Source organism: Nelusetta ayraudi, unplaced genomic scaffold (genome assembly GCF_046127955.1).
Source record: "Nelusetta ayraudi isolate G7.1 ecotype Tasmania unplaced genomic scaffold, CSIRO-AGI_Nayr_v1 ptg000021l, whole genome shotgun sequence".
Lineage (NCBI taxonomy): Eukaryota > Metazoa > Chordata > Actinopteri > Tetraodontiformes > Monacanthidae > Nelusetta > Nelusetta ayraudi.
This window is the reverse complement of record NW_027466071.1, coordinates 3,640,001-3,662,500: the sequence shown is the minus strand read 5'-3', so window position 1 is coordinate 3,662,500 and position 22,500 is coordinate 3,640,001. Positions and strand designations below refer to the sequence as shown.

Genomic DNA, 22,500 nt, shown 5'->3' with positions numbered 1-22,500 from the left:
GGAGCTAAAGCAGCGGTGGCTAGAGCAGCAGTGGCTAGAGCAGCGGTGGCTAGAGCAGCGGTGGCTAAATCAGCGGAGCTAAAGCAGCGGTGCTACAGCAGTGGCGCTAAGGCAGCAGTGGCTAAAGCAGCAGTAGCTAAAGCAGCTAGGCTAAAGCAGCTAGGCTAAAGCAGCGGTGCTACAGCAGCGGTGGCTAAAGCAGCGGCTGATTCTCAAACAGATCAGAACATACAACATACTGTTTAATCACACTTTTAAACGGGAAAAGTGAACGTTGTGTCAAAATGAAAACAGACTGACATGTATCTCCGTATTTTTCCGTGGCTGCACAGTAATTCAGAACCCTTCCTACTGGCTATACTGCGTATACCTGCGTATCACGTACAGAGACGACGCCACTGGTTCGGGGCCGTTTTGAGGCGCCGGCGATACGACTTCCCGCCAGTATCTGCAAAACAGGCGGGGCCGCCTTTTGGCTGCTTGTGATTATGTATGAGTTGTCTATTAGATAGGGATTTAGGGAACACGAGCTATACTGTATATCTGGCTATGATCTGAGGACAATCTGTGGGCTTCAAACAGAGAGGGGAGACGGCGGCTGACGGAGAGGCGTCGCTATCTGAAATGACTGTTTGTTTTCAATTTCACATTCCAGCTGATTTCCGCCGGATCGCGGTGCCGAGAGGTTATTACTGACACAGAGGCCCGCGACAGACGCTCTGTGTGTGTGTGTGTGTGTGTGTGTGAGTGTGTGTGTGTGCAGATGGTTTGGTGTTCCCAATAATTGAAACTACTACATTTGGAATCATTGGGGCCTATAACAAAAAGCGTGCATACACGGGATGCTCGGTGCTTTTTAAATGCATGATGTAAAGGGTGGAGGGATATACATTTGGAAATTTCAATAACTGTGGGGCTTAATTGTGCAATTCCCAAAATGCATTTTTCAAGCGTTGAGGTTTCTAAAAAAAAAAAAAAAAAACTACTGTTAAAATGGCAGGAAATTTCAACGTCAAAGTAATAACTAATATAATACTATGGACAATAGTTATGATATTTAATAGTATCAGGCTGCAATAATATTTAAGACATTTTTCTACAGCCCGATTAGTAATGGTTGCCCTGTTCAAGTATGAATTTGGCAAATGCCTTGCTCATGGATTTTTTTTGTTCTGTATACCTTATTCCGTATAAGGACTCAACATTTCAGCTCACGACTGAGAAGCAGGTTTTCACCGTGACCACAATGGCTGTGGACACTGGTGGAGAAGTCAACAAATAGACAAAAATAAGAGTGTGACAGAAGGGAGGAAAACCTAAAGAAATCCTAACAGAGTTTTGTGGTTTTATTTGGTTTTAATGTGGGAGTGTTAAAATGTTGCCTCTTTGAAGGATGAGGTGCTTTAGGTGGATGTGTTTTCACTGGCTTTGTTCCTCAATGTGTTGTGTTTGACTGCTGTCTGCGCTCCCCGTAACAGCGCACGTTAGTGAGTGTGTGTGTGTGTGCGTGTGTGTGTATGTGTGTGTGTGTGTGTCTGTCTCCCTATCAGTTAGACAGGTCATTTTTCTCGGCTGACAGCGCTCCGGCTTTCGCTCCTCTCCCAGGTAATGAATTCTGCTCCAGATAAAGAAAATAAAAATCATCTTTAATTTTTCCTCCTTGCTGCTGTGTAAACGCTGATTCTTTCTGTCTGGACCCGTCAGATGTGTGACCAGTCCAGGCCTCTGCCTGCATGCCTGCCTGCTGCTGCTGCTGCTGCTGCTGATTCATTCTGCCAGACTTCAGCATTCACACCAACAACCAAAAAAGGAACTTCAGTTTGGATGTTACAACTCAGGGTTAGTCATTTTCAGATCAGAAGACATATTGACTACTACTACTACTACTACTACTACTAATAATAATAATAATAATTATTATTATTATTATCATTTTAAAAAGGTATAACATTTTCAGTTTTTGCTCTACCTCCCTGCTGGCCAAATGATATAATGCAGATTTTTGCCACTGCCACAGTGGCCTCCTTTTTGAAACCAGATGCTCCCTCTGTCTTTATATTCAGCCAATTTAGACAAAGCTTCTCATTTCACATTCACTTAAAACTGAATCGTGTTGATCTCATTCAGAATCATTCACAGTGTGTAACAGCAAACACATTTGGTGTTTGTTTTAGTACATCAGTACTGACTGTCAGTGACAAAAGTCAGAGAGACAGAAAAGAGGACCAAGGAATCGACCCTGAGGAACTCCAAAAAACCTAGAGGATCGTCTTTATCTGTAGTTTCATATCAAGAACGACACACAAGGGCCGTTGCATCTATTTGCATGAGTTTAGACAGAGAGTCACACATCGACTTACTCACCCGCATGGTCTCACACACACACACACACACACACACACACACACACACACACACACACACACACACACGGAGATCCCTCATGTGTGCTGCTTCTATTTTATGTCCCATCTGCTCTCTCCCTCCCTGCAGTCCCATTACAGTCAAACTACAGATCAGCTCTACGGTTGCAGGCTGGGGACAAAAAGGTCAATGACCAACAGGGAGCAGGCAGGAAGGAACGCAGGCAAGATAGAGATGGTTACACTTAGCTGATGAATTAATGGATTTCAATACATTTTTGGGATTCGAGTTTTCACTCAAACGAAACGAAGAGTAAATGTTTTGAGACTAAACTTTATTTTTACGATTGTGGTGAAATATTAATAAACTCTTTTTTTTTTCTCTTCGCCTCACTCCATCAGAGTTCCACTTGATCAAATATTCAGAGCGCTCAGTCGAGGTAATTCGCAACAATGTCGAAGAGCTCAAGTAAACAGAACTGAAATGAATTATGAGTGCGAACAAAGACCAAGAGGGGGAAACAGGCAGCGCAGGAAGAGGAATGGTAGCAAACTGATTGACTGAACAAAGCAGCCAGCGATGGGCAGGAAGATGGGGTCACTAACAGGAAGTGTATTGCATGCTGGGATCGCTCGCGTGGAAAACTATGGAGGACCTGCTGCCCTCCATCACCGAGCAGCGACGGCTCAGGGATCAGACATTGGTGGTGTGTTCAGGGCCCGTTGGACAAGTTTCACTTTTCATTTCAGCAAGAGAAACAAATCTGATTTACTTTTGTTTGCACTTTAATGTGTTTTCTTGGCCGTTTCTTATGTTTATTCAGTATGTGTGTGTGTGTGTGTGTGTGTGTGTGTGTGTGACATCTCTGAGCCAGCTCCTATAAGGCGTGCACGTGTTTGCAATGTTGCAGCGCAGCGCGCAGCCATTTTTAACAAGCTGTTTTGTCCCATCTCTGCTTTCGTGTTTCATTAAAAACACTATTGATTCTGATGCACACACACACACACACACACACACACACACACACACTCACACACACACACGCACACAGAGCCAAAGGCCACAATAATCAGTTATTACGCCGGCTAGCTTTGAAGCACAGAAGAGAAAAGGTTGGAGAGTCAGCTGACATTTATTCAACAGTTGGAAGGACGGCGCCTCGTCTGTCTGTGTCTGTGCAGCGCACTTGTCTGTCTCCACGGCCGTCAACACGTCTGTTACCCTCCGACTGCTTTTCTCTCTCCAGCTGAATCCCCCCTTTTTCTCTCGTTATTATCTAAATTTACAACATTGGAAGAATTGATATTAATATTTGAGGAGAAGACAGGAGGAAGGACAGACGAGGGGCTTTTCATCTGGAGAACAGACAGTTTGATTTAGTTGTGGCAAATGGAGCCCATGGACTCTTGCATTGTTTATCTGCCGTCACAGTCTCTGTTAATTGCGTATTACATTGTTTAGATTTAAATAAAAACAATGTTTTTTTTTTAGTTTTTTTTTAGTGTGACTTCATGCACTCAAAATGGATTTTCATGGTGATTTTTCATTAAAAAAACATTAGTATTCTTATTTTACAAATGAACACATTAATATCTTTCCTAATGTATTTAGATTGTCCTTGTTTGAAATGTCTCGGATGAAAGGGAACGCAGCGTGCGAGCCAAACCAAAGAGAGACATTCAATCAAATTCCCGACGCTCCCCCCGACAAAAGTCACATTTACAATTACGGCAGAAGTCAAAGGAAACCTGGACCTGGTCTGTCAGGTGTTATTATGAGTCCGGACCAAACGACAGTCATCTTTCATTAAGCATTTATCAGCTGTTCATAATGCAGGGGGAACGAGCGCTGGCTAAATAACGATTACAATTAAACAGCGTTATCGCCGCGCTAATAACGAGTCCAGCCGCCAAAACTGCAGACGACACATTGGGCTAATCTCCCTCTGATGGCGGATTCATTATAGATAGAAGTGAACCGTAATGACATTTATGATTTAAATATGACCCGCGCTCCGACTCTGAATAAGAATGAGCCTTTTTATCACGTGTACCTGAGAGACGCCGCTTTCCTTCATGTCAGCGCCGACGTTGCAATTCAGAAACTTAATTTACCTACAAAAATTACATTTGGCAATCACCGACGTGCTTTTATCAAAAATAAACCTCATAAAGTTGTGGAGTGATTAAGCAACCCCCTCTCTCTCCCCTCCCCCTTCCCCCCCCGCCTGCCACTCCAGAACAAATGTTTTAAGTTTTGTTCTGAATTCAACATTAAACGAGTTTCCTTGGATTGTTAAAATAAAGTGCACGGCTGCAACTAAGAAATTAGTTTCGATTGATTTGATTGTGATAGAAAGTTCAGCTCATCACTTTCAGAACCCTTTCTAAAAACAGACCTCCTCTTTCCAAATACATCCCATGCAATTTTACCACACGGATTAAAAAAAAAAAAAAAAAAAAATCAGCAAATTTAGGAGACATTCCGCCCGTGATGGATTCACGCTTGAACATATTCATGCTGCACGTCGCTGGCAGGAGGCAGTCATCAACCAAAGGGAAATGAACACTGCAAACTGAACTGAATGTGTGCAAAGTTAAATTCAGCGCTGAAAAGAAGTGAGGGGTGTTTCCATTATGCTCAGAGCAGAGCAGTACATGGCAGCACCTCAGATTTTACAGGCACAGGATGAACCCAGTGAATTGCTCTCAGGAGTTCTTGCCATCCCAGAAAAACGAGGAACACTCTGGAATTTTCAGCCGATGAGTCGAGTTGAGTCAAACCAGAGAGACGGTAGAAGTAGAAGTAACTGGAGCCCATTTCACAAAAGAGAGGTAGCTGTCGCTCAGTAGCTGAGTTTCCGCGACAGCGTTTCGCAAAATAAGAGCGATGTTTCTAAAATTCCCATCTGCGGGTGTTTCCATTGAATGGTGGGAAGCCCATTTGCTTTTGTTTGCTTGCTGTCAAGAACGGTTGTTATATTTTAGCTTTCGCGCAATTCTAGAGGTCAAGGAAACGCACAGCAGGTGCCGGTTACTGCAGTGCCAGACCCTTGAGTGCGTTCATGACTGCAGGGTACGCAACGCAAGTCGACCCCAAGCAGCATTAGCGCGTTTTGACCATTTTGTTATATTTCACTCTGAGCCGTTTCCAAAACTACTTGTCGCTCATGGGGTTGCGCCAACATTAAAATGGAGTTTATGTTCATTGCAATTCAAATTGTTTTCACCTCTGCCCAATTAAATATTAAACTAACACATTTCCCATCAGCAATTTTCTACCTCTCCAATTCCCTCACTTTTGCTACAGCGGCAGTGTTTTTTTTTTTTTTTTTTTTTTTCACTCTAACAACATTTTCAAATTCCCCATATGGCTGCATGAGAATTCCTCGTGTTGACAGTTGCCATGGCGACTCACACTATCCAGCTCCATTAATGTGGGATTTGTATGGTCATGGTACATGCGAGCGAACAAACTCTGAGTTGATGAACTGGGATTTCACTAAGAGTTGGAGGTTGGAGTTGGAGTTTGTTGAACCTCCTTTTGTGAAATAGTTTCCTGATCTTTGTCTTCTTATATGAGGATCCCTGTCCCACCTGGGTCCTGCTACCACTCAACAAGTTGAGGCCAGTGCCAGTTTATCCTCATGCTACCTGCTCAGCCCTTCTTCGGTTCAGTCATCTTAACACAAATGTATATATATATATATATATGCACATAAATCATAAAGCATCAGTTTCAATTCGTCCAATGCTATCTGTGACTGGTTGATTGGTGCAGTTCCATCTTCATCCAATGGCGGAAATCAGACACGTACCAAGGCAGAGTGAGCGACAGGGAGATTTCCAAGCCGATGATAAACTGGGGGTTGAATAACGTCGTTCTGATCTTTAAATCTCTTCTCAAAGCGTTATTTAAAATTGAATCGAAATGTTAATTATTGATGTCCCTGTTTGTGTTCTTAATGCCTTGCACGAGGCGCTGGCAATCCTCTTTGTGCGCTGATATTTCTTTTTTTGTTGCTTTATTTCACCTCTCCTGATGCCTCCTGAGGCACGCAGACACACACACACACACACACACACACACACACACACACACACACACACACACACACACACACAAAACATTACTTTAAAACAGACCCATGTGCACAAATCCTTGGCTATAATCGCCTATCAATTTATCTGTTTTCTGCATTTAAGGAGCAGGTACTTTCATCACAATCTATGGCGCTTGCCAAGGGAGCGCATACGCACACGGGCGCACGCACGCACGCACGCACACACACACACACACACACGCAGCCTAAGCCAGCGGTGGTCAGATCGAGTTATGCTGACATGGCCCAGCATCTGCTCTACGGCTCCAGAATGACACCGATTTGCACTTAAATGAATGGATTTAAGTGGCGCGCTGCCATTACCACTCGGCCATATGTGATCCCAATGTCTTTATCCTGCATTACACCGAGGAGGATGAGAGGGAGATGAGAGAGGGAGGCGGTGGGTGGAGGGGGAGGGGGCGAGAAGGAGGAGTGACAAGAGATGGGGGCCGAGGGGGCGAGTGAGATTAGGACGGACCACAGACAGAGAGAGGAGAGAGAGAGAGAGAGTGAAGAAAAGGAGGCTGAGGAGAAAGGAATGGATGGGTAATGAAGGTGTGATGGGGCCGAGAGGACGACTTTTTAAAGAGGGAGGACAGGAAGCAGGAAGGAGAGATTACACTGGCCGGCCAGCGGAGGGCTTCAGCAGGTAGACAAACAACAGCAGGGTCATTACATGGAGCCAATCCGGAGCCTCGCCTCGCCTCGCCTCGCCTCGCCTCGCCTCGCCTCGCCTCGCCTCGCCTCGCCTCGCGCCCACATCAACACAACACTCACTGCACGGGTGAAGGGAGGAAAAAAAAAACCCCGATGGCGGCAGCCGGACAAACACAGGGCTAACCTGCGCTGGGTGTGGAACCACTGGAAGAAGACCAACCTCCAGGACCACGACACTAACTCAAGCATGATGACCTTGTGTCATGCAATCAGGCTACATTGATTGATTGATTGATCTCTTCACTCAAGTGTCAAACACGGTGACTGGTGGCCGACCCTCATGGGCTCATTAGACACTGATCTTTACATTAGTCAAACAATATTCCCACCACCAGTGTTGACAGTCAGCTGACCTCCCACTAGCTGCTACCAGCTTCAACCACTCCACACTACAACTTCCTGTTCTTCTTCCTCTGATCCCTTCTTCAGCGGCAGTCCGTCCAGACCCGCTGTTCGCCTGCGGGCTCCTCCTCCACCTTCCCTGTTTACCCTGACACTCTTCCCACAACACATTTCCTCCCTCCTTCCTCTACATCTCTCTCTATTCATCGCCTCCTCCAGTCTACTTTCACTCCGCTCGTATCTCTCCTCTATCCTGCTTTCCTGTTTTCTCCTCTTTGGCACCACCCCCGGTACCTTGCTCTCCTCCTTGCTCCCTCTTTCCTATTTCATTCCCTTTGGCTGAATGGCTCCACCACCTCCCTCTCCTGCGCCTCCCCCCGGCTCCTCCTCCACCTCTCTGACTAATCTCCACCCTCTCTCCCTCTCCTCTCCTCCTCCAGGTGTTTTGCGGGGATAAAGGATTGATGAAGCCATCAACTCTCTGCTCTTGACATTTGCAAAAAACCCTCAGAGCGGCGAGCCTCCTTCTCCCCACCCTCCGCCACCTTCTCTCTCTCTCTCTCTCTCTCTCTCTCTCTCTGTTATCTCTCTGCAGAGCTACCTCGCTCATCACTTGCCCTATCACATCATTAAGACCCAGTAATTAGGGCTCATTTGTAAAGGCAGTGTAAATAAAGGGTCTATAATAGTCGGGATATCACTCACACAGAGGTGTAAACCAGACATGTGTGTGCATGTGTATGTGGGGACATTAGGAAATTAGCCTCTGCTTGTGAGTGTGTGTGTGTGTGCGTGCATGTGTGTGTGTGACTTGGGGGGAAAAAAGTTGCTGGTGGAACAAAGTGTGTGTGTGTGTGTGTGATTGGTGGGGAGCAGAAAGAGGCAGAAGTGTGTTTAAGAGCTGAATTAATCAAAGCTGCATGTGTGTGTGTGTGTGTGTGTGTGTGTGTGTGTGTGTGTGTGTGTTGGGGATGACAGCAGGGCCGGGGAAATTAGCGCCCGTATACATTAACTGGCAATCGTGCAGGCAAAAGGTCTCGGAGGCGGACGCCTGTAGGTCGAGACGCATTAAAGCTGTTTGTGTGTGGAGCCAAATTAGAGGAGGACATGAGAGCAGCGGCAGCCCACACAGCACTGAGGTCCGGCCTCGCAGCCTGAAGTCCCAACCACTAGCAGCCACCAACAAACTCATCTTGATGTTATAATAAAATCAGAACATGTCTGTAGATTTATCTCCAAAATAAAAGCGATATTTAAAAAAAAAAAAAAAAAATCGTAAAATTTTAAAGATTTTTGGTGTGAAATGCATAAGCCGTAATTCTTGAAAAATCTCGCGGTTGCGAGAATTACATTTGCTTTTCTTTGCTGCCGACAATGGTTGTTTTATTTTCCTCTTTCTCTTTGCCCTCGCTGACAAATTCTCCTCAGGGATGAAATGTTAAAGTCTTCTGTTTTATCAAAGCCTTTCAGCGTACACAAAGCATCGGCTGAGCCTTAACACAACATGTGACTATTAGAATGTTTTAATCATTAGCCATTCCAGACTAAAAGCTTTGTACAGTCAGTGGGCTGAGATGAGTTTAAAAAAAAAAAAAGAAAGAAATAATATTGAGAAAAATCACACTATTTTGAAAGGGGCTGTAACCAACCAAGTCCAGATGTGAATGTCTTAAAGGATGCTTTAAATCCTGAAAACACACTCGAGAATCAGAGAGTGACTCACTGACTGCACCTCCTCCAGTCACAAATCAGGGATCGGAATCCTTTGAAAAACAAATAACTCATCTTAGACACTCAGGATTCTTCTTTTTAAAGCAAGTAAAATTACACTTTGCAAAGTGCTTCAAGGACCAGTGGGCCGAGGCAATAAAACCGTTCACTTTAACTGCAGCCCTTAAAAATTCCCCCTCAAAAGCAAAGAGCACGCAGCTTCTCCAGGAGTAGCGAAAAACAAAAGTCCTTCAACGACTTCAAGGATCGGCACGGCTCGTCTTCAAGACGAGATGTTTCAGAAGGGTCTTATGAAAAATAATGCCTGGAACAGGTGACTTTGAGGGCCTCTGGATGGCTCTTCATTGCTCTCAAACACTCACACGTGCAGGGAAGCGAGTGGAACATCTTGATGGACGTCGCCGATGCCTCTCAGCGACTGCAGCCGCTGCACGTTCCCCTCGCAAACTTTGTCGGCCACTCGGCTTGAAGGATTTGCTCGGATTTTTCCATTTGGTGAAATGAGCTCAACTTTGTGCTGGCGTTGACTCTTGAGGAGGTCAGTTTCACTCTGAGTGCTGTCTGCGACTCGCACCTGCGGATCAATATGTTTTCCCATCGATCGCAGGCCCCCAAATGGCAAGTGTCAATCAATCTGGGCTCGTCAATAAAAATGACTGCCCAAGATGTGTTTATTTGCATTTAATGATCTTAATTACCATTCCCCAAGCGCACACACACACACACACACACACACACACACACACACATTACGTCTGTCCTTCATAATGCAGGTCGGACTCACCTCTCTCTCTCTCTCTCTCTCTCTCTCTCTCTCTCTCCTTCTCTCTCGCTCTCTCCTCTTTCTGAGGAACATGTTTGGATGGATGTTCCTGCTGTCATCTTCTCCTCTACTCATCTTACAGGCCTGTGGAGGTTCAGGCACTTGGAAACAATTCCGTTCAGAAGTGGAATCAAGCCCTCTGTCTTATCTCCACATTCGTGAGGATGAACAAAATGAAGCGGTGGCCCTCCCACTGACCCCGTTCTGAATCTCGTCTTTAACTCTTGGACACCTGAAGTTCTGGCTCGGAGGCGATCATGTGTCCACCATGTCGATCGTGCCACAAAACTAACCAGTGACGCTTGGGGCACTGATTTCACACAGGTGTCTGGGAACAAACATTTCCACTGTGATTTATACAGATCATAGAGTTCAGGTGCACTATTGTGACTTTAACGAGGAAAATGTTTGTCACGCCCGGTTTGAACAAAAGCAAAAACCCGCCTCAGGTTCTGGGAGGAGACAGCATCTGATGGGCACCCAAAAAAATGGAAGGAAAACACCTCAAAACTCTGAGCCTCAATGAATCCTCATCATCCTCATCATCATCATCATCATCATCATCATCATCACCATCATCATCATCATCATCATCATCATCATCATCGTCAGTGCACAGATGTGAGCAACACGCACACTCCTTCCTGCCATTCGCACAATTCTCTCTCACTCCGATAAAACAGGCATCAATTTTAGCCTCTGATGGCGCCGCTGATCTCTTTACGGCTTCCACGCCGTCAAAGTTACGGCGGGCTGTAAATCTGAGTGGGGGGGGGGGTGGGGGTGCTGGAGGGGGCAGAGGACGGGAAGGAGGCGGAAGAGGAGGAAGAGGAGAGGAGAGCGGGAGGACGACACCAGCTCCCACACAGGCAAGAAAAGTTGTTGACATTTGAAATGAGACCTGTTATTTTCTAATGATTAAATGTCAGCCGAGGAGCAGTGTTCAAAACACCATTAGTCTCCTGATTCTGACCCCAACAGCCAAGATTAACAGCCTGCTACAAATCATTTAGACGGAGCCGCAGCTATGTATTGATGATTTTCCTTTTTTTTTTTTTTCTTTTTTCTTTTTTAAGGATGCAGCGCGGCATTGGGAATGAGCGCCGTGGTAACCACAATACTGCGAGTGTTGCTGCAAAAACACAACTTTTCACTGAGGCTGTCAAAGTTTTTTTTTTTTTTTAAAAAAACCTTGATTAATCATGTGTCATCAATTTTATGTCCATATTTATCGAAAGCAATTCTTCCTAGAGTGTCTTAATCGGGAAACCTCTCAGCCACATTTTGTTTTTTCCAAGTTGAGCTGCCTCCATCACCAGTTTTGGAAGATGGAAGATGATGATGAAAGGTTGTGCACAACTCTCGGGGTCATGAAAACGCAGCTATTGTTCTCACAGTGTGGTGAACCGTGTGCTGTGTGTGCACAGTGGTGGAGAAACCCGGGCTTAAAACCGTTCACTGTGCGAATCGCACAAAATAAACACAGCTAATGCTAGCAGGATGCTAGCGTCGAAACATAGCGCTCGATGGCTGGCCCGAGTACGGGTGGATGGAAGGGACAAAAAGGCTTGTCTTTAGAATGCAATTCAAAACAATTAGTAATGTGTTGTGCCTCGTATTTAATGTCACTGTGGTGAACGCCGACAGCCACGGTTTTCACCCGGGCCAGGGTAACAGAGGTAACGAAAAACAAAAAGCCGAAGCGAAGTGAGATCTTTTTTTTTTTTTTTTTTCCCCTCGCCGCTTCGTCGGCGCTCTTTCATCCAGCCTAAAAAACAAAACTCTTCAGAGCCGCTGGTTGCGAGTCCTGCCGGCCGCCGCTTCACCTTCGGCAGCTGTGCAACGCGGCGCCAGCGCGTTGAGGCCAAACAAGCGTCTGACTCTCGACGTGTTGGAGTGTTTTCATAGCGGCGAGGTCGCGGCCCAGCCGACCGCCCCCCCCCCGCCTCACCTCCCACCACCGCTTGCGCTTGCGCCTCTTATGCATTGAAGAGGAGAATGAGTTGAGGGTGCGTCGCCGGCCCAGCACCTGCATGTGTGTGTGTGTGTCTGCGTGTGTGTGTGTGTGTGTGTGTCTGGGGTCCTTCGGTGGTTTCACCTCCAGCTGCCCGTCTGTCCGTCTGTGCGTCTGTCTGTGTGCGCGAGTGTCTCTCGGCGGCGCAGGGATAGCTTCACCTCTGACCGCACGCGCACGCAGCGCTCTGCAGCCTCATCCATTTCAATGGCAAGCCGTCTATAGGAGCTGCTGTTTTGACACACACGCCAGCATACATATGGATGAACGAGCGAACCCGGGGAGCGGCACGCACGCAACAGGACACACAACCCGGCCGTCGCTGTTTGTGCGTTTGATCCGCGTCACCTCAAGCGAGTTTTGATGGGAGAAGACGCAAAAGTTATTTAGGCGAGTGATTGGTTGTGAGATGAGCGGTCCGGCGTGATGTCAGGGTTGAGTTATCATTCTGATAATGTTAAGGGATTAATGTAGCGCCCATAACTATAGTACTAAAAGTGTATTCTGGCAGTACAATAGAGGTAATTTAGTTTTCTTACCCTCAGAACGGTTCTTATCTATATATAAGAATATGCATAGATTGGCGTTTAGGGTGAACGCTGGTGTCCTCAAAGAAACCAAGAAGAAGGTGTAGTTCCCCGGCAAGCCCAGGAGAGGGGGGCGGGGGGAGCATTAGACGCTGCAATCTCAACTGTGACCACTTGATGTCGCTGTTTCTTCTGAAAATCTCTCCAAATATTAGACACTTAACCTTTAACACGCTTGAGTGGGAGCCATGGCTGTCATGTGTTAACAGACGTAATACCTGAGAAAAAAATTAGAAGAAGCCATGACGGTTAAATATAAAAGAAAAAAACGGTTCTGGTAAAACTACGTGGAAAATGGAATCTGTCCACACAGTGGAAAAAAATGGGAAAAAAAAAAAAAAACTCCAAGTGGTAGCGGTGCAAAGTAGTTTGCAGGCTGCCACTTAACTTGATTGAAATTGCGGGAGGGTGAGGAAACATGAGGGGAGAACCGGCAGGAACAGATCGGGGAAGTCGCACGGCGCGTATACGCAAATCCTTCCAACGGGAATTTATGGAAACGGCACGACTCCAAACAACTCCCTCTAATTTCGCAATAAATTTCCACCGCGCTCGCTGGAGGTGGTTTTGTGCTCTTCCAATCAGAGCTAATGTGCAATGTGTTGGAGGGAAAACAGGGTTTGCCGAATGAACCGCGAGGCTGGGAGAACCTTCAGCTCCCGTCTGAGCCGAGCTGTCAGCCTCGCGGCGGCGAGGAGGCCAAGAGACCGAAGAGTTCGCCGTGCGCGAGTGTGCGCGTTGGCACAAACGCGACGGCCATTCCTGCACCCACCAGCCATCCAGGCCCCGATTCAGATAATTGAATTTTATTTTGAAAATACATCGGCTCCCCCCCCGTGCGTAACAGCCCACTGCTTCCTTCTGCTGCGGCCGCCAGAAACTAAAGTGAAGAAACTCACTCTGGAAGTCGGACAAACTCAAAGTGTGGCGAGCCACCAGGGGGCGGAGACAGAGGGAGTTATTAGCCGCCGCGGCTATTGTGCGTTTCCCCGTGTGAGCTCCTCGCTCCGCCGCTGTCTCGCTGCGCGGGCGGCGCCGTGGCGATCCTCGCCAACAAAAGGCGGGAGGAAGCCCTCCGAGGTCCAGATAACCTCCCGCTGCTTCCTGTCCGCATGCTAATACGCCTCTTTTCACACAGGACGCCGCACACGCGGGCGACTGAGACAAAAGATCTTTTGTGCGCAGACATTTCAAACTTGCGACATTGTGAAGAAAAGAAACTTTTGCTCTTTTTTTAAAAAAAAAACTAATTTGATCTGTTTTTTCCCCTTTCCGTCTCAACGTCTCTCCTCTCTTTTCTCTTCTCCTCTCTCGTTTCTTCACTGCACACTGTTCCACTTGTTATTTAGCTTCTTGCTTTCACTCTTTCAACTCTTTTCTTCATTTCCTTTATCATTTTTTACACCGATACATCTGAGTTTTCTTTCCCCAAACACACACACACACACACACACACACACACACACACACACACACACACATGTAGAAACACTGTTACAGATTTTTGTGTTATTAAAAGTACATGGCAGTTTCAGACCGTGTGCTATCAAATATGAATGAAGTTGCGTGTCTACGTGTGTGTGTGTGTGTGTGTGTGTGTGCGTGCGCGTGCGCGCCATGGTCACTCAATTAACTCGGACCTTCCTGCTGCCCAAACCCTCCCCATCACCATCATCCCCATCACTATCATCATCATCATCATCATCATCATCATCATCATCATCATCATCATCATCGTCTCCTCCATCCTCCATCTCCCAGAATGCCCCTCTTTGACCTCATGCAAACGAGCGACCTCTGACCTCTGCGCTCAAAGACGCCAAATTTCAGAGAAGGAGCAGGACGAAGGGAAAGGCAGCACAGATGAAGGGATGGAGAGGACGGAGAAGACGGCGGAGGAGGGAAAATCCGGGGAAAGGGAAGCGGAAACAAATATGTTGAGATGCGGAATACGATGTTGGAAATTAAATGTACATAATTTGTGGTGGTTGAAAAATTCAAAAGAAAGTTCAAATAGTTCAAAGAATAACGACGCAGCTGTGATGAAGGAAACAACTGAGTGCGATTATTTTGGGGGTTTCTTGGTGGTTTTACTTCTTCTGACACACTGGTGGCGACTTTTTCTTTTTATATTTGCATTGTGAGCTGCGTTTGTTGAAAGGGCTGATTGGCAATCATCTTTATTTCTGCGAAACCCTCACTTGTAAATTTTTCTTTTTAATAATGAAGATTCACATTGAATGAAAAAATGTAAAGTGTCCAAAGAAATAAAATGTATTTTTACTTTGATAAAGATCGCTCTCTGGTTTCCGGGTTGTGGGCCACCAAAGGTTCTTGCGTGCAAAAACACATTGGATTGAATAGAAAAGGCGTCCTGTTCTGGCCATCAGCTAGAGGACCTGTGTGCTGGAAGCTGAAGGCGGCGGAGAAACAAAGAGGCACCGCTTGAGGTTGTGAGGGAGGAAGCAGCCGAGCGACGTCCTGACACTGCTGAAGCTTCTTAATGCTAATTCATTCAGCCTCCTTCCCCTGCAGACCAGCACCAGCCCGCCGGGAATACTGGGAGGAGCCTGTGTGGGCACGTGCACGTGTGTGTGTGCGTGTGTGTGTGTGTGTGTGTGTGTGTGTGTGTGTGTGTGTGTGTGTGTGGATAACTTCAAGTCCTCTCTGAGGGAATGTGGACCGGGTGAAAGGGAGCAGAGATCAGGCTCTGCCTCGCTTTTCAATGACCTCAAGTGTGTGTGTGCGTGTGTGTGTGTGTGCGTGTGTGTGTGTGTGTGTGTGTGTGTGTGTGTGTGTGTGTGTCTGAACACTGAAGAGCCCCAGAGCCTCTTTAAATGACAAAAAGAGAAACAAATCGCTACACACATCTCTGACAGACACGCACACACACACACACACACACGCACACACACACACACACACACACACACACACACACACACAGCAGACTGGAAAGAACGGAGCGGGTGATGGAGTGAACAATAGGCAGACAGTGAGGCTGCTGTGGCCGAGGCTGCTGCTCTACTGGCCGGTGCAGGTGAGTGAGGAAGAAGCTCAGGTGGAGCCCAGGGAGACGAGAAGCAAGCGGGTGAAGTGAGGTCGGTCCAGCGTCCACACACCAGATTACATCTCCAGCCGTCACACGTGTGTTCATCTCAAATGTTCAGCGTGTAGAGAAAACAAGGTCTGAAGATAATGACATAAATTAAAGTTGATCTCATATTTTAGCCATGACGTTCATGATTTAACGTGTAAATGTTGTTTGAAGTCGCCACAATTTAAGGCAAACGATGATTGATGATACAAATTTGTGAAGTTGATGAGGGAATAAAAAAAAAAAAGAGACAGGAATAGGCAGTGCACGGTTTCACTGTGTCGCACTGGTTTGTGTTACTTTAGTCGTGCGTGCCAACACAGCGTCGACCACCATTTCTGTATAATTTGAAGGAAGCCGAGATGAAGAATATTGACATAGAGAGCCTTGAATAAACCCAGAGCAACTCCAGTCCTGCTGGGGCACAAGATGAAGACAGTGACTTCAGAGGAGCTGCTTGTGTTTCTGCAGGGAGAGCTGACTTCTGCAAGCTGCAACCTCGCCACTAGATGCCACTAAATCCCACAAACTGCCACCCTGCGCAGGGACCTCTGTCAATTGGAACAAAGTGCTGCGCTTTTTGCATTATTTGGATACTAATCTGGGTTGTTTACATTGTTTACCTGGACGGTGCTACAAGTACACAATGTAATAAAAAAAAAAAAATGCTTGACGACGCCACAATCTTCAGGGATTCAGAGCAGAGAACTGATTTTCAGTGTTCATGTTTTGTAACTTGCATAAGCTTGATGCCAAAGGACTGCGGTCAGATTCCAGAACTTTGTTCTGCACTTCCTGCCTGTAAAACACCACTGCAAGCAGCTGCTGTCCTCTAACATAGAACTGGGCTGTTTTTCTCAGTGGATTCATTGCTGATGCTAAATTCTTCATATTACCTGCAGGTCATGCATGTACTGTGACTCTATGTGTGTGTGTGTGTGTGTGTGTGTGTGTGTGTGTGGTCTCCCACGCTGCTGCATATGCCGGCCGGCCTGGCGTGAAGTGGAACTGGCTGACGACCATATTTGGGCGTAACGGGCGAGAATCCAGCAGACTAATTTGGGTCTGGCCGAGATGACGCTGTTATTATTTTCCTCTGGACCATCAGGCAGAGGACACACTGCCATCTGCTGCCACACACACACACACACACACACACACTAAGCCGTAAAGGCACACATGCACATACACGTACACGTCTCAATTAGATCAGTAAGAGGGCAGCTGCAAACACTGCCCGGTCTCATAAACACACACACAAAAAAATGATATATACATGACACACACACACACACACACACACACACACACACACACACACTGTGTTGTGCTGCAGAGCCACACATCGTCCAGCTGTCTGACTCTCTAAAGTCCATCCACAGACTCACAGAGGGAGTTTTAGAATCACCTGCACACCAACTGAAAAGGTGGCATAAAAATAAAACATACTTCATAAATTCTCTCTCATTAATCAGTCTGCGCAGTATAAAAGGAACCATCGAAAATGTTGTTTTATCTTTATTTTTTAAGGACTAAAAGAAAAAAAAAAAAAAAAAAGAAAATCACATCTGCAGTTGGCTTCAGTTTTCTGGACCACAGATCTTTCCTTTCCTTTAAGTTCCTTCCCATGAAAAGCAAATGCTGCAACACCACACACAGGACTACATTCCCATCACTCACTGGTCTTTGAAGACAGACTCAAAGCTACACCTTGATTACAGCAAAACTGGCAGGGAGAAAAATTCCAAAGCAAACCAAGCGCATCCAGAATCCGTTCTTTGTTTCTCTTTGGTTCTTGTCTGGTTCTTCAGAGCAACACAGGTGAATGCCGTGGTCTCAGCCAGAGCAGCGGAGTGGACGTCACACTGACTCCACCTGCTGACTCCGCCAGCTGACTCATCTGTTGTCGAACCAACTGCTTTCGGATTTCTGGGAATTACTGGAATGCTATTTGTAAAGTCCCATACAGTCACTGTTTCGCCATCATGGACCCAGTGGAAAAACCTTCCATTCTTCTCCTTCGTCACAAACTAAAGTTGCCCTGTGATGCCATTAAAGTGTTGGAGCTCTGGCGCTTTGGTGTCCAACATCTGCCGTGACTCTGAGGAGCTGAATTCCTCCAATTCTCACATTTGACCAGACACGCAAAGTAACAAAGTCGGACTTCTCCACTCCAGCACTCAGGTGCTAAAAGGCCGTTTCTGGACTTTACTGGAATCTCATTTTTTTCCTACTTCCACTTTAACTTCACTACATATTTTATTACAATTATAAATATTTGAGCAGACCATTACCATACCCTACAGTATGACCAGCAGAGAAGGTAGATGGACTCTGTCGCTGACTACTAGCAGGTTTTGTTTCAGCTCTGCCTCCCTGTTTGCTGCGGCAGAACCTCCTGACTAGACCACTGTAAATATAATATGATCACTTTGGTCCTTTTTAAAAAAAAAAAAAAAAAAGAAAAAAATTAACTACTAAATAACCATATTAAAATTTCATTCTTGCCCTTTAATTTTCAGTACTTTTATGGACTAGCTAAGGAGCAGGATGTTCGACACTAATACTTCTACTCAAGTTCCAGTTAAGAGTGGTGCTTAAAGTAGACTTCAACTACTGAAGTTATTTTCTGCTAGAGTACTTTTACTTTTACTGAAGTACTTAATACATGTCTGTATTAAACTAGAATAAAATGCGACACCACACAGAAAAAAAACAAAACAAAATGAAAAAGCACGAGAGGAAGTAGTTTCTACTTAAAAAAAAAAAAAAAAAAAAAAAAGTAACTCTAGCTGCCACGGCTAACTGCAGACTGTATATGTATATATATATATATATATATATATATATATATATATATATATATATATATATATGTATATATATATATATATATATATATATATATATATATATATATATATGTATATATATATATATATATATATATATATATATGTATATATATTTCCAGAGAAACATTAAATTGGATGAAAATGTAGTGAAAGGGTGAGTGTGCTGCAGTCAGCAGGAGAGACTTTGCTCAGTGGCTGTGTTTAATTACAGCTGCACACTTTGTTAATAACTCCATTAAGCGCCTGTTTGATCGGTCCGACACGTCGGCCCGTCTCTCCCTGACGAGGCGGCGGTGACACGGGCTAAACTAGCAAATCCCCTTCCTGCATAAATCTGACCGAGGTTGTTTCAGCGCCGGCCGCCGAGTGAGAAAAATCATAACCTCGTCAATTTGTCAAAAGGCTTAGGAAGGAGAAAAAAAGAGGGGGAAAGAAAAGAAATCACCCCCCCTGTCACCTCGCCGCCAAGCCAGCCATTTTTCCTGCCACCGCCGCCGTCTAATTAAATTGAAAAATAATTAGCAGAATTTTTCCCTTCCTGGAATAAAAAGAGAGTGGTGAAGGGGGGGAGTGTGTGATTAAAGAAGAAGGGGTGGAAGGGAGAGCAATTAAGAGGATGAAGGTTGACAAACTCTGTGTACACATGTAGGATTACGGGGGTGAGGCTCCTACAAGGCAAAGACAAGCTCCATCTCTCTCTCTCTCTCTCTCACTCTCTCTCACTCTTCCACTCCTTGTCGTTCACTTTCTTTTTAATCGGTGTGCCACTTCTTCAGGAGCTGATAAAAGCGCAGAGAACAAGATAACCGGCGCAGCAGAGCTGGCGGAGAAGCTTAGGGGAGCCAATTTGACAATTAATCAATTATTTGATATAAATCATCAATCAATCTCAGCGGGGGGGAATTAATCCAGGAGGAGGGGCGAGCGAGAGAGCGATAGAGACACAGTGACAGAGAGAGAGAGAGAGAGAGAGAGAGGAGATGTGCCTTCTTCTTTAATTTGGTAAACTGATTAGCAGCCCCTCCCCCAACACCCCCCGAAACCCTCCCTTTTACTCCCAAAATAGAGAGAGAGAGAGAGAGAGAGAGAGAGAGAGAGAGAGAGAGCTAATGCATCAGTTAGCAGCCACCGAAAATCTGAATTTGTGTCTCACTTCTCTTCTGCCAAGTCACAGTACGTATCCATGTCTATACTTGAGATTTTCCATGTGCGCGCGCACACACACACACACACACACACACACACACACACACACACACACACACACACACACGCACACGCACACAGCTCGTCAATACCGACTTATTAGCACCTCCAAGGTCGATGTGCCAACCTTCAGGATGGACGCCTGTCTCCATTAACAGGAAACTGCTGGAGAGTCAACCAATTGAAACACTGAACTTGATACTGAGCTATGTACAATGAATGCACACACACACACACACACACACACACACACACACACGGACACGCACACATGCATGCATAGCAATAAAATATGCGCCGTCGTTTGCTGTGCAAATCAACAAGCGTCCGACCAACTGATGAGATTTGAAATGAGGCTTAATTTCTTGGGAATTGTCTTTGGTAATGACAGAAGGGAGAAGAAGAGAGGGAGAGACAGATGGAGAGAGAGAGAGGGAGAGAGAGAGAGAGAGTGGGAGGGAGGGAGAGAGAGAGAGGGAGGGAGGGAGAGAGAGAGAGAGAGAGACAGATGGAGAGAGGGAGGGAGAGAGGCCGTGGTGGACGTGGTGCGTGGGAGGAGGGACGGAGGTGCGGTCTTACCTGCGACAGCCCCAGGTAGATGGAGACGGTCTCGGAGATGTAGAGGAAGCGGCCCTCCTTGTTTAGTGCAAATACGAAACCGTCCAGAGACTGAAAAACAGAGAGGAGGAGGAGAGGAAGAAGAGGAGAGAAGTCAGCACTTCACCTCCCAACACACTCACTGTGAGGACGCCGTTGTCTTCGACGGAGACGACGTGAAACACAACATTCCAAGAGCACATTAACAAAAAAAAAACCCCGAGGAAAGTCACATTTCACACACATCACATTCAGTTGAAGATGCTGTCCATTGAAATCAGAGAGATTTCAGGCAGGCGAGCGCTGCAGCTACAACACTTGTCATCAGAAGACAGCTGGGTGGTGGTGGTGGTGGTGGGGGTGTGTCTAATATCGTGTTTATGTGAAGATCACGCTGGAACGGTGACTGTGTCTAATTGTGTCTTTGTGCGAGGATCATGGCAGAGAACAAGACACCCATTCAAAGTCATGTCAAGTGAGATTTGTTTTTTTCAATTCAATTATATTTTTTGCTTTCACTTCCAGGGATGAAAGGTGTACATAGGGACACAGAGGGAGTGCAGTGACATCGTCTGGTGGCATTGAGGAGGAGACAGGAGGCAGCGGGAGGCAGAAGGAATTACAATGTTGAGCATCTCTTGGAGTCACAGACTTGCAGGGTCGGGAGTGAGGACAGCAGGGGGACAGTGCATGTGAGATGGTTCGGAGATAAAGACGGTCAGTCAGGGCCAGACTGAGATGGTTTCGGACCCGCGCAGAGGAGAGACGGGTCCAAAAGCATACATAGGATGCTGAGGTTGGGACTGGCACACAGGAGCCCATTAACAAAGACCAAAGAGGATGGATTTATGGATGTGGTCAACAGTGGCGGACCATCAGTGACGTCATATCTAGTCCACCCTAAATGAATGCACCTCATTATCCAACCAATGTGACACCACTGCTCGAGAATCCATATATGATCGCACTAACACATTACATCACCTTCATATTGGGGATCTAGTTGAGCAACCATAGTTCAGACTCAGCAACCAAGGCCACTGATGCTGTCAAAACGATTTTCAAAGATTCATCAACAAAGTTTTACCAACAAAGTCCACCATGAGACACCGACGAGAAGATAGCGAAACAAACTATTGAACTGTTAAGTTATCAAACAATTGAACATGTTGGTGCAGTTGCTCCGTCGATTTGCCTCGTCATTTACCTTATACACTGCGGACGATTCAGCGACTCAATCTTCGCCTTCTCCTTCGGCCGGGGTAAATTCGCCATGCTAGCTAATGGCTAACTAGTTTATCCAATCGCAGGGCGCGCGTGTGTGTTTGAAGTTCAGGTATGGCATCAAAGACTCCAGATCTGATTGGCTGTGGACAACTAACTGAGGACCGTTCACTGATAGGAGCCTGCAATGTCGGCTCTGCTGGCCGAAGGCAGACTTCATAGAACCTGGCAACACAAGCTAGCTGTAATATGATTGGATAAAAACTATACCGTGGTATACAACAACGGAAGCGGCACCACCAAGTGGAAATGTACTTTTCTGAGAATGTTCTAAGTATGGCCTTGCCGGCCCTGACGGCGCCCCCTACTGGTAGAGGAAGAATTGAAGTGGGTTGGAGTGAGAGAAACGGACGCAGAGGAGGGTCAGAAGGAGGCAGGTGATTGGCCGTGGCCACCAATGCAGAGGGCAGCCCGAGGGAGAGGAAGACGACACAGACTCGCAACATGCACACGTACGGTCGAATGCGTCATGCCTATTGTCTATTGTGTGGTGAGTGTGTGCACGTGCCCCTCTGCCCGGGTCCATTACGGCTTGCCACCCAGCTAATGAGATGCTAATGAAGTGTTCATCATCAAGGGCCTCATCAATGTCCATGCTGGGTCACTCATTAACACACTCCTGACTCGTGCTGTATGTGTGTGCATGTTGGCTGAACTGGGTTTGTCTCTCTAATAGAATAAGTTCTTCATTATCGTCACCTTGAATGAGGCAAAAGTCACCGCTGCCTTTCATTCTGTCGAGTGCTTTCAGCGCGCACGCACTGAAAGAAAGAATTCT

At 46.2% G+C, this 22,500-nt stretch overlaps 1 protein-coding gene across 2 annotated transcripts in view; it reads right to left on the bottom strand.

Annotated features, from left to right (window-relative positions):
* npas3 (neuronal PAS domain protein 3) overlaps nucleotides 1–22,500 on the bottom strand; it is a 240,477-nt gene that overhangs the window by 51,663 nt on the left and 166,314 nt on the right. For both annotated transcript variants that reach the window (XM_076027729.1, XM_076027730.1), the window contains exon 5: nucleotides 20,421–20,510. In XM_076027729.1, the coding sequence (XP_075883844.1) occupies nucleotides 20,421–20,510 (90 nt within the window). The remainder of the gene's footprint in view (nucleotides 1–20,420; nucleotides 20,511–22,500) is intronic.